This window comes from Mya arenaria, chromosome 14, assembly GCF_026914265.1.
Source record: "Mya arenaria isolate MELC-2E11 chromosome 14, ASM2691426v1".
Classification (NCBI taxonomy): Eukaryota; Metazoa; Mollusca; class Bivalvia; order Myida; family Myidae; genus Mya; species Mya arenaria.
The window spans coordinates 59438801-59457725 of NC_069135.1; the positions used below are offsets into that span (position 1 = coordinate 59438801).

Below are 18925 nucleotides of genomic sequence, written 5' to 3' on the forward strand. Positions count from 1 at the left end.
TAATATCAGTAAGCAATATATTCTTTATACATAGTATCATCATAATCATTTAAATGGTTAAACCTGGAATCAGTAAGTGTGATTTGCAACAGTAACTAAATTTCCATAACCTTTTATGTCATTAATAACTTAACGAAAGAACATAACAACACAACACATGCTTAATAATTGCACATTAATTGCAAAATGATGCACACCGCATCAAGTAAGTTATATTAGCATGTTATCCATCAGCGGTTTCAATAAGACCCAAAATCAGGATTTTTTTTAAATACCATGTCTGATTTTCAGGAATTTTTAGGAATTTTCATAAAATTTGTAGGTAAAGTAGCGCGTTTGATGCACAATTCAAAATGTTTATATTTATGTTTATTTTTTATATTCAACCATAACAAGAGTCTAGCGTAGGGGCGCATGGGGATGGGAGTGGGAGGGGTGCACCCGTCACGGGGGTGGCGGGGGGATGTTTTGTTTTCATACTCAATTTTAATCATTTTCCATGATTTTCAGACTTGTACAAAATGTTCTTGCTTTTTCACAAAATTTAGAAGGGTGTGTTTTAAATTAAAATTTGTCCCTTTGTCTGTGGTAATATGACTGTACTTGTCTAGAGTCTTCTTTAGTGCAATGTCTCATTTTTCTCCTAAAATTCATGTACAATAAAAAAAAACAGAGAGTTAAACATTTGAAACAATTATACTGGGATAAATACACACAAAAATATGTAGGGGACGAATTTTAGTTGGTACGATCGGGATTGGGTACGAATGTTACATTCAGTCTGGCTGTTATTTAATTGTCTTTTGTAAAGTTATGCTTAATATGTTGATGTTTTAGAATAAAAGGACAATAAAAATCACTGCCCTTGCTTAAAGAAACATTTACACAGCATAGAACATTGATAAAATAACTCCGAAAATCGTTCCGACAAAATGGCGGTTTCGGCGAATTTTGACATGATCGTGGACGTGATAGGTAAACGCGACATAAAGCTTCAAAATAGTTTTTGGGGGTTACAAAGAAATGTGCATCATGAATGAACCAGTTCTCATTGTATATTCTGATTGGCTGACACTCAATAGCTCCGCCTCCTGGCGATGTTTCACTAATTGGCTCTTCCTAATTATCGGATTAGAAGATGGCCGTTTATGAATACACAGGTCGTCTGCTCATTACACACAATAAGCTGTCATAAATTATGACACGTACAAAGCATATGGGAATATGAAAGGGCAGTACGGCATATTTTAAGCAGTCAATGGTGCACAGCATACGAAAACGTCCGGTCTCATTAAAAGAGGCGTACAAGGCATATTATAAAGAATTTTCAAAATGCCCGGGGTCAAATTCTGGGACGTTTTTGGCGATTTTCGGGACGTATATTACGTCTACGTCCGCTTATTGAAACCCCTGTCCATGTAAAAACATATTAAATATTTGTGAACCAACTTAACATTCAATAAACTGTTATATTGAACATTTCCTTAGAATATCTTAATTTCATAAAACTTTCACAAAAAAGTAAAATAGTTAATTACAAATGATACCAAAAAAGGTTTTAAAAACAGAATGCATCGAGCCGGGATCATCGGTATTTGCAGGTAAGACTGGACCCACTACACCATAGAAACAGGTCATTGAAGAAGGTTTTATGAAATACATAAACAATTAAAAACAATTTTTAATTTTGGGAGAGTTTGGAAGTTTTTAAGCAAAAGTGTTTACATTCACCGCATTTGTGTAAGAGAGTGACCTCCCATGTTAAAATGACTTCAACGAGGTTTTACCGGAAACAAAAATTGACATTTACTCGACTTTTACCAGAACAAAAAATACGTAGTTACCGGAAGTAACATTAGCGACATCGATTTTGGACAACCACTATCGATTGTCGCCGACAAAGCATTGTCAGGGACGATTTATCGATTGTACTCGATTATCGTTTCATCACTAGTATTTAGTCATCATTCAATGCCAGATACCAGTCTGATTTGCTTGAAGACAGGCCGTTTTCCAGGCAAAGAGCGACGACCACGCTTGGTTGACAAATTCCGAAGCGTGGGTGGAATACACAAATAATCAGTTAATCTGTCAATTGTTCAGTGAAAATTCCGGGAAGTTTGAATTACATTTTACAAGGACAAACAGTTCAAAAAGATATTTGAACAAAGATATTATACCCTATATATGTTATTTCCTCTGTAAATTGTTTTGTTTGAAAGCAAATGTTCTAACATTGATCTTCAAATATAAAATAGTTTAAAATAGGATTGTAATAAGTTGATTATACACAACTTTTTCTTTTTTTAACCTTATGCAAACTTTTTCAATTTTCAAAAATGAATTGGCAACATTATCTGGTTCAAAATATGACGTGTGTTGTTTTGATCAAGAGGAAGTAACTATTTATTTTATAAATAGTTCTCGAAGTATATTTTTTCACTCCTTATTTTGCAGTGATATTTCACTGTTATTATTTCACTGATAATAAATATAGCTATTTCACCTGTCTGTTAATGTTTCCTTCGTCGCTATTTGATATTTCTATTTTTATCGTCTGTGTCATTTTTACTTTATCTGTCACTTTGTTATGGTCCGTCTGTACGATTTATTCTGGATCTCAAGAGCTTTGCCATCCGTCTGTATATCTTAATATGTTTCTCATTCGCTTATTCATCTATCAGTCTACCGTATGTCTTCAGTCACTCAAAAACCGTCTGCGTGTCCGTCTGTCTGTCTTAATTCACTGTCTCGCATTTTTCTCCTTCTGTCAACTTTATTTCTTTGTGTCCCTATTCGCTTCATTTGAATACTTAACATATCTCTTTCACTATTATCCCCATATGTTTATCAAATAATATCTAATGTCGCTATTTTGTCCCCCCCACCCACCTGATATTCACGTATACATGGGACCATTTGGCCAGGTTTTATCATATTTGTCCAATAATAACTATATAATCCGTATCTCAACCTTTTATTTCTAGAACATCATTTTGTATTTTCATTTTACCTCATCAAGCCGTTTCCTTGCTTTTATCATCTCTGGTTTTCCCTGGATATACGGGTCGTTTAGCACCGCAATCATGCTGTCTATAAACTCAGTGGTGGCTTGGTCTGTCAGGGCACTTGAACAAACGTCTGGCATATGCCGGATTTTGTTTACGTTCTCCCGAGCCTAAACGTTTAAGTTTAAATTAATAATTTAACACTTTTTAAAAAAAAAGCCTCTCATCCCAGCATTAATCCTTACATTAAAATAAGATTTTCGTTTTATTTGCACTCGAGGTGAAACAATATTATTATCCAGTGTGTATCGGTACAAATTGTATTTGAGTAAAACATATTCATATTTTCATATATTCATATATTCGTATGATGCATTAACAGGCTACATATTATAAACTAGAGATTGCTTTTTCGAAAAAGCGCATGTCTCCCCCATTGTGTGGTCGTAGGTGAGAAATAATCAATGATGGATCCCAAAATCAATAGGGGCCATCAACTAGTCATGACTAACTGGCATACCAAGTATGAAGTTCCTGGGTGTAAACGTTCTTGAGTTATTGAGCAGAAACCGGTTCTTCACCTCAAGGTCAGTGACCTTGACCTTTGACCAACTGATTGCAAAATCAACTAGACATCATGACCAACCTCACTTCAAAGTTTGGTGAACCTAGATCAAAGCATTCTCCTGATATTGCACGGAAATATTTTTTTACATTAGAGGTCACAGCGACGTTGACCTTTGACCTTGTGACCCCCCAAAATATAGGAGTTTTCTAAACCTCATGATCAACCTCCCTACCAAGTTTGGTGAACCTAGGTCGAACCATTCTCAAGATATTGAGCGGAAATGTTTTTTACATTGGGGGTCGCCGCGACCTTGACCTTTGACCTAGTGACCCCAAAAACAATAGGGATCTTCTACACCTCATGACCAACCTCCCTACCAAGTTTGGTGAACCTAGGTCAAACCGTTCTCAAGATATTGAGCGGAAATGTTTTTTACATTGGGGGTCACCGCGACCTTGACCTTTGACCTAGTGACCCCAAAAACAATAGGGATCCTCTACACCTCACGACCAACCTCCCTACCAAGTTTGGTGAACCTAGGTCAAACCATTCTCAAGATATTGAGCGGAAATGTTTTTTACATTGGGGGTCGCCGCGACCTTGACCTTTGACCTAGTGACCCCAATAACAATAGGGATCCTCTACACCTCACGACCAACCTCCCTACCAAGTTTGGTGAACCTAGGTCAAACCATTCTCAAGATATTGAGCGGAAATGTTTTTTACATTGGGGGTCGCCGCGACCTTGACCTTTGACCTAGTGACCCCAAAAACAATAGGGATCCTCTACACCACACGACCAACCTCCCTACCAAGTTTGGTGAACCTAGGTCAAACCATTGTCAAGATATTGAGCGGAAATGTTTTTTACATTGGGGGTCGCCGCGACCTTGACCTTTGACCTAGTGACCCCAAAAACAATAGAGATCTTCTACACCTCACGACCAACCTCCCTACCAAGTTTGGTGAACCTAGGTCAAACCATTGTCAAGATATTGAGCGGAAATGTTTTTTACATTGGGGGTCGCCGCGACCTTGACCTTTGACCTAGTGACCCCAAAAACAATAGGGATCTTCTACACCTCATGACCAACCTCCTTACCAAGTTTGGTGATCCTAGGTCATGCGGTTTTCCAGTTATCGATCGGAAACGAAGTGTGACGTACGGACGGACTGACGGACTGACGGACTGACGGACTGACGGACTACCGGACTACCGGACTACCGGACTGACGGACAGGGCAAAAACAATATGTCTCCCCCAGAGAGGGGGAGACATAACAATAGTATAAATTAAAAGTTTATATGAAATACACTGGGGACCTGTTGGAGAAAAAGTATCATTACCTTATCAGATAGTGTTTTCAAGGTTTGCGAGGGTTGTTGAGTGAATTCCTTGCAGTTAAACATATAGACTGCCAGTCCGTTGAAGTCAATTTCATCAAACGAAGATTTGTCATCATACCCTGGTGACTGCATGAATAACTTGGCGACAGCAAACGGAGAGTCTTGCCATGTGTCCGTAGAAGAGTTTTTCCAGGAAGGTTTCTTTTTTTCATGTTGGGCCAATATTTCATCTCGAAGTGTTTTATGAAAATTACACTGCATTGACGAGTTGTTATGAACAGGACCATGGTCGAATAAACACGTCTGTATATTCGATGCTTTCTGGAGAATGACACTGTGCACACGTTTAGCTTCTAACTTGACAAATGGTAAAAGAGCTCTCCTCGTGATAAAGACCGCCTTCCATTGCTTGAGCCAGTTTCTGGATTCCGGGCTGTCAAAATTTATTTTTGGCACCTTCTTTGATCGTCCTAAATAAGATATAAAAACATAAATAGATAAAAACTGTATTGTTTTACACTGGTTAATACACTTATCAACAAACGGATATGTCATACCTAATATTTGACAGTAAAGTGGCTTTGTATGAACATTTTGTTTGTGAGTTATGACCCTTTGTCAGCTATGAAAATGCAGTACAAAAAAATGGCGTCTGACTCGTAACTGCGCTTTGCATAATATTCCAGTGAGATTTTCCGACATGTAAGTTTCAATTGTTCAATCAGCACAGCAACAAACAGTCGGGTGCCCAGTTATCATATCGTTTGGTCATATACGATTTGTGAAGATATACATGTTTGTGATATAACTTTATCGAATGTGGTTGTTTTATGTAGGAATTTATAGTTATTAAAAAACAATCTTGTCGGGGTCATCCGAGCACAATGTTGGCATTCACGCTCACGACGTCGAATGTTGCCGTTAGACAATATTCATAATGATTGAAATTTACAGAGAATTAAATCAGGGCAACCCGGCAAGCATCGTTTAAATCATGTGCTCAATTAAGCAGCGCAAGGGATAACCTTGTGCATGTGCATTTATTTGTAAATTGTTTAGAAAAAGCAAAGAACTGTTGTTGTTCCCTTATTTTAGCTTTTTTGCCACTGAATTCAAGAATTTAAAGTTGTGTAAGTGATGTTATAAAGGTCATAAAGGTCAAAAAGCATTTGTTTTGAAATGATTATAATGGTTTTTTTTGAACGTTTCGCGATCAAAAAATCATAAAAAAATATTATCGTTTTACCACAAAACTGTTCTTCAATAAAACTTTATTATACGCGGAAAAAAATCATAAACAGTTGTAAGTATATAAGTACAAAAAGAAAGATATTGTGAATTTGTTCTGTTTGTAGATTTCAAAATACCTGTTTTGTGAACTGAAGCTGTTTCTTAATAGAAAATAAATGAAGTAAATAGTTGAAAAAAGATCAATCACAGTTTGATCACCGCAAGATTTGAAGGATATTTTCCAGTAATATTGTTTCTTAGGAGAATAAACAAATACTGTAAGTGTAATCTTTACTACAAAGAAAAGTTTCCGAAAATGAAAAAGATGTGGATCATGTAAATACGTATCTTGTTAGCTTCTAGCTAAACGATGAACTATAAATATTTATATGAAAAACTATAATCCTTATTCTTACGATGCAAACAACATCTTTATGGTTTCTTCAGCCTTCATGTCTTCAGTCTTCAGCCGATCATGAACAAGAGTATTTCTTTGATCGCCTTGTATACCATTTTGGTTTCTTTTCCAAATAAAATAGTATGTGACCCATACTCAAGTGTTATCTACGAATAGGATAATGACAAAAGGATGCCTTTTTGTAAAAAAAAGATTCCTAATAATTTTTAACCAATCCATTATTTTAAGGTTAAAAAGTGCCTCATTAAGGCCATAATAGCTTAAATAGTGATGCGGTGGCCATTGTCCGTGCGCCCATAAACAGTTTCTTAAGAGCCCGATAAAGTATTGAGTTTGATTATATCTCAAACTTTTACACTGTATTAGATCATCAATCAGAGCTCGGTTTCTTAAAAACATCTCATCCATTTAATGCATTACTGGATTATGTGCATTGAAACGGTCGACACTGCTTTATTACATCAAATTTACTATATACTTATATAGCAATGACTTCCTTAGCAACAACTGACTACCTAAGCTACCAGATAAATCCCTAGCATCCAATTTCTTCCTAAATAAATAGCCAATTGCTTCATTAGCAGCCATTTATTTTCTTAGAAAACGATGGCCTTTTTTGAAACCACTTACTTTTTAGCAGTTACATTTATCAAAGCAAACAAATGACTTCCTGAACAACAAATAACCTCATAAGCAATTGATGACTTCTTTTAAAAGTAACTACTGATTTGCGGAGCAACAAAATAATTCCGTGGCAACCTATTACTTCCTTAGCAACATATGACACTGATAATAAATCAAGTAATTCCATAGCAACCAATGTCTTTGACAGCGACCAATGACCACCTAAGCAACTGTATAATTTCTTAGCATCCACTGTATGCCTTAAAACCTATTGACTTCATTTGCAATCAATTCCTTTGCAACCATTGACTTGCTTACCTATTACTTCTTAATTACTCAATGAATACCTTACCAACTGCCTTCATCCATAGTAACGAATGACTTCATCAGGATATAATGTATGCCGTAGCAACTGATAACCAACTGGTGATTATCTTTGCAATTTCCTTCATCAATAGCAACGAATGACTTCATTAGAAACGAATTAATCCGTAGTAACCGATGAACTTCTTACATTGTAGCAGTCAGAAATTATTTCTGCGAATACCTTCATTAAGAACAACCAATCGCTTTTTTTCAACGAATGGCTTTCTAAGCAGCCATTGACTTTCTAAGAACCCAATTTCATTCTAAGCCACCACCAACTACCTAAGCCACCAATAATCTCCTTGGTTATTAATGACTTCCTTAGTAAACACATTCCCCCTAAGCAACTACCGACATCAATAGCAAACAGCGGCTTAATTACTTTAAGAACAATGTCATTCAAACAATCGGCTTCGATTGTAATCAAATCTATTATCTAGGGAACAACAACCGACTGATATCATCCTGGTTTGTCAAAAATACTTTTGATTTTCTTTACCTCTAATTAGCTAACAAATTCCTCTGCAATATCTTAATGCTGTCGCAAGCAGCATCACGCATAATACATACATACTTGGTTTTCATTAGGTGAGTAATACCATAACATGTTGGCCCTCTTGGTTTTACAAACGACTTTTGATTTGTATAACCACATATCTATGTTAGCTATTTTCTTCTTTCATAGGTTATTGTAAAATGTGTCATGATTTATGTTAGTAAACTGAATGCATGAATTAATGAATAAGTGGATGGATGGATGGGATGGGATGGAATGGGGTGGGGTGGGGTGTGGTCCGATGGGGTGATATGGGTTGGGGTGTCAGGGATGGGATGGATGGATTGATGTATTAGTTAATTCATTAATTAAACCACCCATCAACCGACACCCAAAACGCCATCCCAACCAACACAGGGGAGTATCACATGATCGCTATAGTACACAAGATGGCGAATAATTCGCTCGCTTCAACCTATAATTTCGGCTTTTGAGGATGGTGCATATTAAGGTATGATCTTTAGAATAGGCACAGAGTGCCCGTATTGTAACACACTTTACTCGCGTGATTTTGTTTCCCGGAGGTTTGCTTAGTTTAAGCCTGAAACTAGATACATTTTTTATTTCTGTTCGTACATTGTCCGTAAAAGTCTGTTTTCCATGTGTTTAAGCGCAAAAAACAGGTATAAGAAACAAATGTCTACAAAATAGTGATTCAATTTGCAAATGTATCCTTCTTTTTAATTTTCAAGTGATAGTTTGGTGCTGAACAAATGTTCTGGACATTTTTTACAACGAATTCAATGTCCTAACAAAATATTTACGCGTACAATGTCCGAAAGCTTTTTTTTTAAATTAACCAATTTGTGACATTTACATTACTTTTTCTTCAATATGAAACGATTCTTTTAAAACAACTAAATTTCATAAACAAATTTAAATGTAATTTCTTATTTCAGGATCGTATCACCATACATTCATCACAATGGTACATATATGTTTTATATACATGTCATCGTATTTGTGTGCCTGATTAAAGTTGAAAAAGGCTTATTTCGTTGACGGTATTAATTTCTTACAATAAGTTAACTTCGGAAAGATGTGATATTTGCTACCTGAAATGATTTGAAAATCGATTTTATTTGTATAAGATTACATATAACCGATATTGAGCACCCCAACGAAGGAAAGGCGCCATATACCATTGCTGTGAAAAGCTGTTCTTCAGCAAATCAAAAATCAAGAGACATAGATTTGCACCTTTAAAGAGCATATAAAACTAAATATAGTGAATTGAATGTTTATCCATATGGTGCAATGCAATGAGATATTTTTTAAGTAAGTAATTAATGGGTCTTTAAGAGGACCAATGTTCAGGGTTCAAATGTAACTTTCGCAAACTCGCTAAATCGATTATTAAAATTAAAAATTGCGATTGAATTTTCTGACAATCAAGTGCTCAGTATTGTTTTATCAGTGATCAACGATCAGTCCAGTAAGTCAACCGCCCAATCAGCCTCCGACCTTTTTCTTTCGATCTTATTGCATTTAGTTATGCTTACATGTATTACTTTCTGCTTAAATGATGATTACATGTCTTGCAAATGCTGACGATAAAGGAGCAGCTTTTCAACTTGTGGTGTTAATCGATTAAAACATTGACTAAATACAAAAATAACAACAGTACTGTCGGTGTTAATTACCTGCACTCAATGTGCAGTGTTATTATCTTATTAATGATTATTCATTGAAAACGTTTATTAATTACCTGAGGGCAAATTATCAATTAGTCTATAACTACATATTAACAATCTGTCAACAAATGGACCGACATCATTAATAAATGAGTATTTCGAAGTGTTTTGTTTTAGTTATACATATTCCGTCAGGTTCTTGGACAAATGTCAATATTGACATCCGTACTTGATTTTCTGAACGATAAAAAATGAGTTCAATTTGCAGGAACCGGTCGACCTTTCGTGATCTTTGTAGGTGGAGTTTGGCAAGAAAGCAACTCTCTGATTGGGCGCTGATGAATCACCACGCGTAGTGATCTTACTACGATATACTTTATTGCTAAATGTAGCTGGGGGCATTTTCTGTTGAATGCCGGATTGTTTACATGTGTCTTTTTATGTTTTACAAAGAATCTAAATAAAAGACATTAGTTTCTAGAAATTCATTTGAAAAATGCTTGATTTTAAATTTGATAACAAATTAAGCAAAAAATAGAAACAAATTAAAACTGATGCGGTTTTTACTATGGTTTGTCTGCAACAACTGTCAAGACAAGTAGGCGGATGATTCTGAGTTCGGCGATTTCTTTCTTGGACAAATGTATGCTCCATTATCGGGTTCAGACAATGATTATCTTTCTACGATAGACGATATCTTCGTCTACATTTAAATACATGAAATGATTTGAGACTTCAAAGCGGCATGTATTTTTGTGAGTTCGAACAAACGTCTTAATGTGGACACTTCGAGAAGACTAGCACATCACAACACTTCAATATCGTTGCAAAAGTTAAAAGACAACAACAATCAAAGTGCTGAAAGCACTGATGGACTAGGACTTCATTTAGGGGAATGTGGACCCCCTGTTCTAAGCATTGAAAAAATCGGCTCACATCACAAGGAGTCACTGTTTAATGGGCTAGCTTAAACTTTAGACTGAAACTGCTTGTAAGCTGCAAATAAAATTTGAAAAATCTCGTTAAGTGTATGTAGAGTGAGGGGGGGGGGAGGTGGGGGGGGGGGCTAAAGCGTTAAATCAGATGAAGTCAGTGTTCTTTTGAATTTCTCAAAGTCGTTAAATCAGACGTGTACAAATTAATTTACGTGGTTGGCATATGTTTAACATGGTTGGCGTATGTTAACCAAAGTACACATACTTCTTTAAATTGATCTAATCATTTTACATCAAAGGTCTGTTATTTGCAGTTTCAGAGAAAATTTTCAATGATGAAATTATATACGAGGTATGTTCGGAAAGTTCCCGGACTGTACTAATAACGTTGTTATTTTTCAACGTAGAGCTTTGAAACTTCGGCCAAGTTGAGACACATATATATTCATTTTGATAATAAGCGCCTAAGTTAATACATTCTAAAAATATTGTATCCATAGCAACATAATATTTGCTGTTGTGGAGCAAGCTATATGTTTTCCTATCATGTTCACATTAAACATGTTCACGTCATTAGTAAAATACGCATGACGTCATTTAAGCAGACACCGCCTCGCAAAACAAACTCCAAAACAGGTGCTCAAAGCAAACATGCAACGCGAAATTATTGAAAAACAGCGTGTCGTGATACAGTTTCTCCAGAGTTTAGATGTTTCACCGTCGAAAACAATGATACAGTTGAAGAAATCGTTTGGAGACCAAACTTTGAGTCGCACAGCTGTTTTTGAGTGGCACAGACGCTTTAAGGAGGGTCGCGAGTCAACATCCGACGACGAGAGATGTGGGAGGCCGGCACTTGTGGCGAAAAAGCGCGAAATGGTCAAGTCGATGCTTGATAGGGACCGACGAGTGTCTACACGGGAAGTGGCCGAGGAAAGTGACATTGGGGTAGCAACAGCGTATAAGTTAATTACTGAAGAGTTTAAGATGACAAAGGTGTGCGCACGTTGGATACCAAGGCTGTTGGATGACAATCAGATGAAGGATAGGGTGAATAAATCATTGAACTTTTTGAGGTCCTATCGACGTGAAGGGGACAGATTCCTTCAAAGAATAATCACAACGGATGAAACGTGGTTTCATCTGTTCGACCCAGAGACTAAACAGCAAAGTATGGTCTGGAAAACATCGTCTTCACCACCACCAAAGAAGGCCCGGGCGACGAAATCGAAAGGAAAATTCATGTTCATCGTATTTATGGACAACAACGGTGTAATCTTGACACATGCGGTCCCGGCGGGCGTTACCGTAAATGCAGCGTATTATTCAAACATTTTTATAAACATATTTATAAACGAAATTACACATTTATATAATCATGCTATGAATCAAATATAGAGAACTGATGCATAAATTCAATCACAACAGCAGTGAAACGGTGTAACATCACAATGCATTATTTTTCAAATAGTCAACTTATTATTTAATTCTGTGTTATTTATTGAACAGGTCGTGAGGCGGGATATGGTCCAAGCACTGCGCAAGAAGAGGCCCGGCATGGAAGAGAACATAGAAAATGTTCTCTTACACCAGGACAATGCCCCAGCGCACAGGGCCCGGTACACAGAGTTGGAGCTGGATGTTCTCGGGATCGGCAGGTTGGAGCACGCCCCCTACAGGCCAGACCTTGCGCCACTTGATTTTGCGCCTTTCCCGGCCGTCAAAGCCCAGCTACGCGGAATCCGATTCGACGATCTCGAGAGCCTACGTTGTCACGTGCAGACAATGATGTCTTCATTTGATAAACAATGGTTTCAAACTGTTTACACATCATGGGTCAGGAGAAATGAACGTTGCGTGCAAGCACATGGCCGCTATTTCGAGAAAGAGTAAACTGAATTGACGTTGACGTTATAAATTTTAACGTCGGGTTGCTCCGCCATATCGTTGGTACATGTTTTATATTTATTGTAACTTTTTTACTGTTATATGTATGGAATCGAAATTTTAGAGTGATATGGAATAAAAGATGTAGTAAATCCGTACTTAGTTTCATTATAATACAATGAGCCTTTCAAAAGGAATGCGTTCAGTCCTATATAGAAAACCTCTTTTTCAAGGGAGCTTTAAACTACAGGGCCATACTTTGAACAATCTTTGTAAAAGACATCTACATTGTACACCTATGTCAGACTGCATACACAATGCTATTAGGAAGAAGTTTTTATTTGAAAAGTGAAGAATTATTTTCTCCCTCTTAATTTGTGCTTGGTATTCAATTCATATAAAATGTTACCATGATAACTTAGTGATGTTGATAAATATTAGGCACTGCCTTCTGTCTAATGCTATTCTTATTACTGCTGCAGACTTTTGTACATAGCAAAGCAAGTTGAGTAGACTACGATGAGATGAATATCGTTTTAAAGTATGAAATATTGAAATGTCTTTTAAGTACATTGACCATCATATTTCATAACATGGTGTCAGCAGTTCATCACACTGCTAGTGAGAATGGAATACCAAACATAATTACATACCCATCATCAATCCACATGCAATACATATCACAAAATACTTTAACCCATATTCTGCTCCAGTGCAATACGGCCATATACCACTCTTGTAACGTCACATAACAAGTATGTTGTGCAATATTAAATTGACGTCATTAAATCAATGAGTGCATTCTTAAAATGAAATTCATTATTCAAAGATGTGGCTTCTAAGTGATCTAATCAGAAATGTATATTATAAAAGGGTCATTAGTACTGTGTTTTGATCCGGATATGGCGGAATGTCATTTTAGATTCTGGTAGTTTTTTTGTAGATTTTGATTTTACTCGGTTTGTGCCTTGTGCAATCTGAATCTGCAAAAATCTACTTGAGTGGAATACAACCTCCTGGATCAAAACGCAGTACTTATAACCCTATTATGTACAAAACCTATTACCCCGTGGACAGAGCATCTTTAACCCACAGGGCCATTGTAACTTTGAACAATCATTGCAAAAGACAACTACATGTATGTCAGTCTACATACAAGATGCTAAGGAAGTAGTTTGGAAAAATGAAGAATTATTTTCTCCGTCTTAATTTGTAACAGTATGCATCAGATAACTCAATAAATGCAGCAGTTTGCCATTCGTGTATTGTCCTCTGTCACTGTCCTGATAGCTCCCTATCTCAATAGTTGCAAAAGGTTGTAGGTTCATGATTCTCCTGGTCCAATATGTCATACAGAAAGAAGATGTTGAATGTAGAATCAAGAAGCTTTCTTTTCAGGCACTCCGAATTGAATAGTACTGTAACATTTTGAGTGCCTAGAATTTGTTGGATTCCTAGGCAACATGTATCAGGTGTTGCAGTACATTTGGCAAATACTTTTCACCCGTCCTTGTAAATCTAAAAAAGCTTTCATTTCGCAAAAGTAGTTCATATAACTATAATAAGGTTGCTAAATCAGAGTTTGAATACTTCTGAAAACTAGATGTGCCTTTAATTGCAGCAATTTGAACTCCAACTCATAATGTCAATTAAGCTGGTTAAGCAATACTGTAGTTCCGTGATGTGGGGATTGCTTTATTTACTTGAATAAACAAACAGTTCTTGCGTTGGAAAGTACAATGTATTAACATGCAATTTTCTTGCCCTGACTCAATCCAAGCCTTAAATCTTAGATCAACATGTACTTGGGGCTATGTGTAATATCAATGAGAACTATAAATTATGTTCAATTTAGTGCCACTTATGATATTTCATTCCACATACAAAAACACATGTTCTTTAAAACCAATAGCATTAATATCCTATGTTATGATAAAACCATTGCCAAGTTGGTAATTTGAAAAGACAAGAAATTATGTCTGGTCAGGGTTTGACATAGTCTTTCTAGACAGCTGGACTTGTTTTGCAGTTACTTTGAAAATCTTCAAAAGCTAAACTGAACAAGACTGGAGAAAAAACCTCTAACAATACCAAAAGGGGTTTTAAAGACTTACGAGATCATTCTCACATTAGTTCTTATCTACAAACTTAAGTCAACATAATAATGTTTTACATAAATATTGCAATGAATAAAACATATTGCAATAACATAGCAATCAAGTATGATCACTATAGGCCTAAACATGAGATTTCAACATTTTCCTGATAAACAATAAATAATTTTACTTAACAATTTTCTCATTATTTACACAAGCTGAAAAAATGGTCTCTTTTGAATACTTCACATATTTCATGGCTTTCATCATTCAAACTAACGTTTCGCTTGTTATTTCAATATTCAATGATTTTGTAAACATTCATACATGATGGTTAAAATTAAGATTCATGCTAATCATGCCTACCAAAATCACCTGACTGACCAATCAGTATCCAATTTTGGCAGGGGTTATTGGTGGTTCATTGAAATCAACCATGACCTCCCACAATCTGCACTGATCAACAGTAGTTAATGAATTGTTTCAATTGTTCTTATTTTCATAAACTTAGAAAACAACTGCAGTGAATAAAATTTATTCCTTATCACTGAGAGAAAGTTTAATAAATTGAATGAAGCCGAGTTACATCTAGTAGGATATCAAATATATGACTGTATTGAGTAAATGTTAAATTTTTGGAAGCCTAAAAAGTTTCTTTTTTTTGTATATCAAAGATCATTTGTGTGTATAATTTTGATGATATTTTGTGATTCATTTAATTTCATTCTTTGAAATTTGTTTCATTTAGTGTTCAATCCCAAGCTTTCTTGTTCACATTTAAGTGCAAGAAAAGTCACTTAATTATGATCTGAATAAATTCATTATAATGTAAGGTCACATAAAGGATATATTGTGCTTTTTAAAAATAACATTTTTTCATCTGTTTAAAATTATGTCAAATGTAGTGCATTGAAATTTCATTATGAGTTTAAGGCTGCACTCCCACAGATTGAACGTTTTGACAACTTTTTTATTTTTTGTCTTTGAACGAGCCAATTTTTGCGAAAATCCATCGAAACCAGTTATATAAGACTGCTGACCAAAATTTAGATGGCAGATTTTTGTATCTTAGTTAAAAAAATTGATGTTTTAAGCATTATTCTTAAACTGTTAATAATGGTTTAAGCCATAAAACATTAATTTTCGAACGGAAATACGACAAACTACGCGCTGATTGTTTGTCAGCAGACTGATATCATTGGTTTGAAGATGTTTATGCAAGATTTGCTCTTTCCAAGAAAAGAAAGAAGTTGTAAAAACGGTAAATCTGTGAGATTGCAGCTTTAAACTATGACAGAAATAATTCAAGGGAATGGTTTTATTGTGATTTCTAGCATTAAAATTGTCTGAATCGCATGAAAATATATAAATTATGTATGGTATTCTCACATTGGTCAAACTTTTTGAACTTTGTACTGTTTTCTTTTTGTTTGTCTCAAATTAATACAGCGTTGGCTTCATTTGTTGTTTATGAAAGGGACTGTACACCAGATTGGCACCGAAAATGGTGTTTTTTCCAGTAACGAATCTCAGGACACTTTTTTAATAAAATATTTTACTCTTTGATATCGTTATTGTAAATAAAATACCAAAATGTAAAAAAAATTGCAGTGAAGTATCGTATCCACTATGCTATGAAGACTTACTTTTACTGGGTGGAATTTTCCAGATGTATACCTAACTCGCTAATATCATATAATAACATCAACGACAAATCACGCATAAGGAATAAATTCTACTAGGTAGAAATACCTAGTAATCTTTTTTTAATGGAAAAACACGAACTAACTGCTATTAATAAATCATTTGTAAACTATGTGGATTATCAGTTAGTAAGTTTCAATGCATTAATTGTACACATCGATACCAAGTTTATGTCAATTTTCTACAATTTTCTTTAAATATTTGCTTTCTCATCATTAACTGAGTACAGCCCCTTTAAACTGTACCTTATAATGTCTGTGACTTATCAAATATTTAATAGTAATGGTCTGCAACCAAGATTTGTTTTAATTATCCAGGTTTCAAACTGCATTGTGTATGCGATTGGAAAGCTAATCTTGAAAGCTCACTTAGTATATTTTTAACAAATAACATTCACCCTGCAAGGTACTCATATTTGGATGATAAATAAATATTTGCACAGTTATTTATGTATACTTGCATTTATTGATACAGGTAACCTTTTTTCAAATCGTTGATTTAGATTGCAAAGTATAATTTAAATGAATAAATATATATTCTTCTCTTTTAATATGTAATAAGTTAATTTGATTTGTCAACTGCGCACCAAAACCCTGAATCTGAATACACAAGCTAATGCATCAGTCAATTGTAACCATGCCTCCCCCCCGGTCCCGTAATAGCGGGGACTTTTACTTTCGGTCCAGCCAACCCCAGCTAAGATCCCCGCCCTGCGGAGATAATCTGATGGTAAAGTCCCCACCAAATGCCCCCGCACCCAAGGGACATTAGGTTAAGCCCCATCCACACTGTATATTCTGGGAAGACCCGGAACTGCGGGGCCACCTGAAATGTGAAAACATGGCCCATTTCGCCGGCTATCCCTGGTATACCCCGGATGTGGGGGCCGTGGTTACAATTGACTGGTGCATAATGATCCATAGTGATCCAATCTCATGCCAAGACGTCTGACATCGCCAGATTAGTTATTCTTAAGCATAAAAAAGCCTGGGCCGCATTTGAGAAAGACTGTTGTGAGGTTAAATCTTCATTACTTCACTATTCCACAACATTTGTTGATAATTGAACTTTATTGAATATTTTGATTTTAATTTTAATTTTGTTCCCTAAACGCCACAATTAATACAAATTCAATTCTATCTCCACAATATTTGGCACTGCATTGTATAAAATAATACTTAAATAATAATAAAACTCAAAAGTTACACTTGTAAATTATTTAACCAAACACCTTTCCCTCAAATATTTCACAAATTTATATTGATCTATCAACAACAATGCATCACCATACTGTATCTCTGACTGATTATTGATTTTCATTCTTGGCTAGAAAACAAAAAGTGAGCACAAAGCGTCTTCAGAAAAAGAACTTGTAAAGTATGCACAAGTCAATTGTAACCCCCCCCCCTCCCCGGGAATAGCAGGTACTTTGACTTTCGGTCCAGCCAAACCCTGGTAAAATCCCTGCTCTGCGGGAACGAACTGGTGGTAAAATCCCGTGAATAACCCCGCAACGGGGGATCTAAGGTAGGAGCAATTCCCTGATATATTTTGCGGGAAGTCAAACCCACCGCAATCACCCGGCATTGCGAGAACAACTGAAAGGTAAAAACACAGCCCTTTTCCCCGGTATATCACCGAGGGGACCGTGGTAACAATTGACTGGTGCATTATAAGAGAGGAAATCAAAATTGAGCAGGTAAGATTGTTTTACCAATGGCGATGGTTTATCACAATGTCATTGAACAAACTGTACTTACACTGAGAGTGGCTCCAAGACTTTTCTATGCACATAGGTAAACAATCATCTTACTCATAAGCCAGATGCTGTGCACATATTCATACATTTGGCTTCATTTAGAATGAAACTTCATAAATAAGTATTTGATATTTTTTTATCTCCATTTTGCAAAATTAAAATCACATGATTTTATCAAACGAATTTGTATTGCTTGTATTGCTTAAAAATTTACGTGTCAAATTAAAAATGCTACCCCCGGTAAGATGAAAATAAATCCGTTTGATGGTGGTAATCATTCAATGGCGGCTTTATTGATAAATTTCTTCAATAAAATACGTATAAAATTCACATCATCAGCATCCGGAAGTAGTGATACATGTCTGAATCATTCGGCCGCTCTAATCAGAGTAAATGAGGTCACCCCTGATCTACTTTACCTCAAAAATATAAAGTTATTTTTAAAAACAGGTACGCGGCATATGGTTTTTAGTTAACATTTATAGTATTTGAACAATAAATACCAAAAATGCATGTTGCCAAGTGCCATGCAATGATTAGTAAAAAACTAAACTTTGTATCGAAAAGAAAATATCACGGAAACATGCAAATTATGTCGAAAAAAAAGATTGATATCGTTTTTATAAATACATACCAACATTTTGTACAATGGATAAAAATACTTTTTTTAAACCAACTTTCCTGGTTGTTTTCTACATAGACCGCACGCTTTATTCGCTTTACGTATGAATTCACAAGACATTTCGAGTGCGCGACGGGCACCGCGGTTAGCTGATACTGGTTTCTTTTTGGA

At 35.7% G+C, this 18925-nt stretch overlaps 1 protein-coding gene across 2 annotated transcripts in view; it reads right to left on the bottom strand.

The window, feature by feature from the left end:
* LOC128217629 (uncharacterized) overlaps positions 1 to 18925 on the bottom strand; it is an 84754-nt gene that overhangs the window by 30832 nt on the left and 34997 nt on the right. For both annotated transcript variants that reach the window (XM_052924896.1, XM_052924895.1), the window contains 2 exons: positions 4924 to 5393; positions 3014 to 3178 (listed from right to left, as the gene is read on the bottom strand). In XM_052924896.1, the coding sequence (XP_052780856.1) occupies positions 3014 to 3178; positions 4924 to 5393 (635 nt within the window). The remainder of the gene's footprint in view (positions 1 to 3013; positions 3179 to 4923; positions 5394 to 18925) is intronic.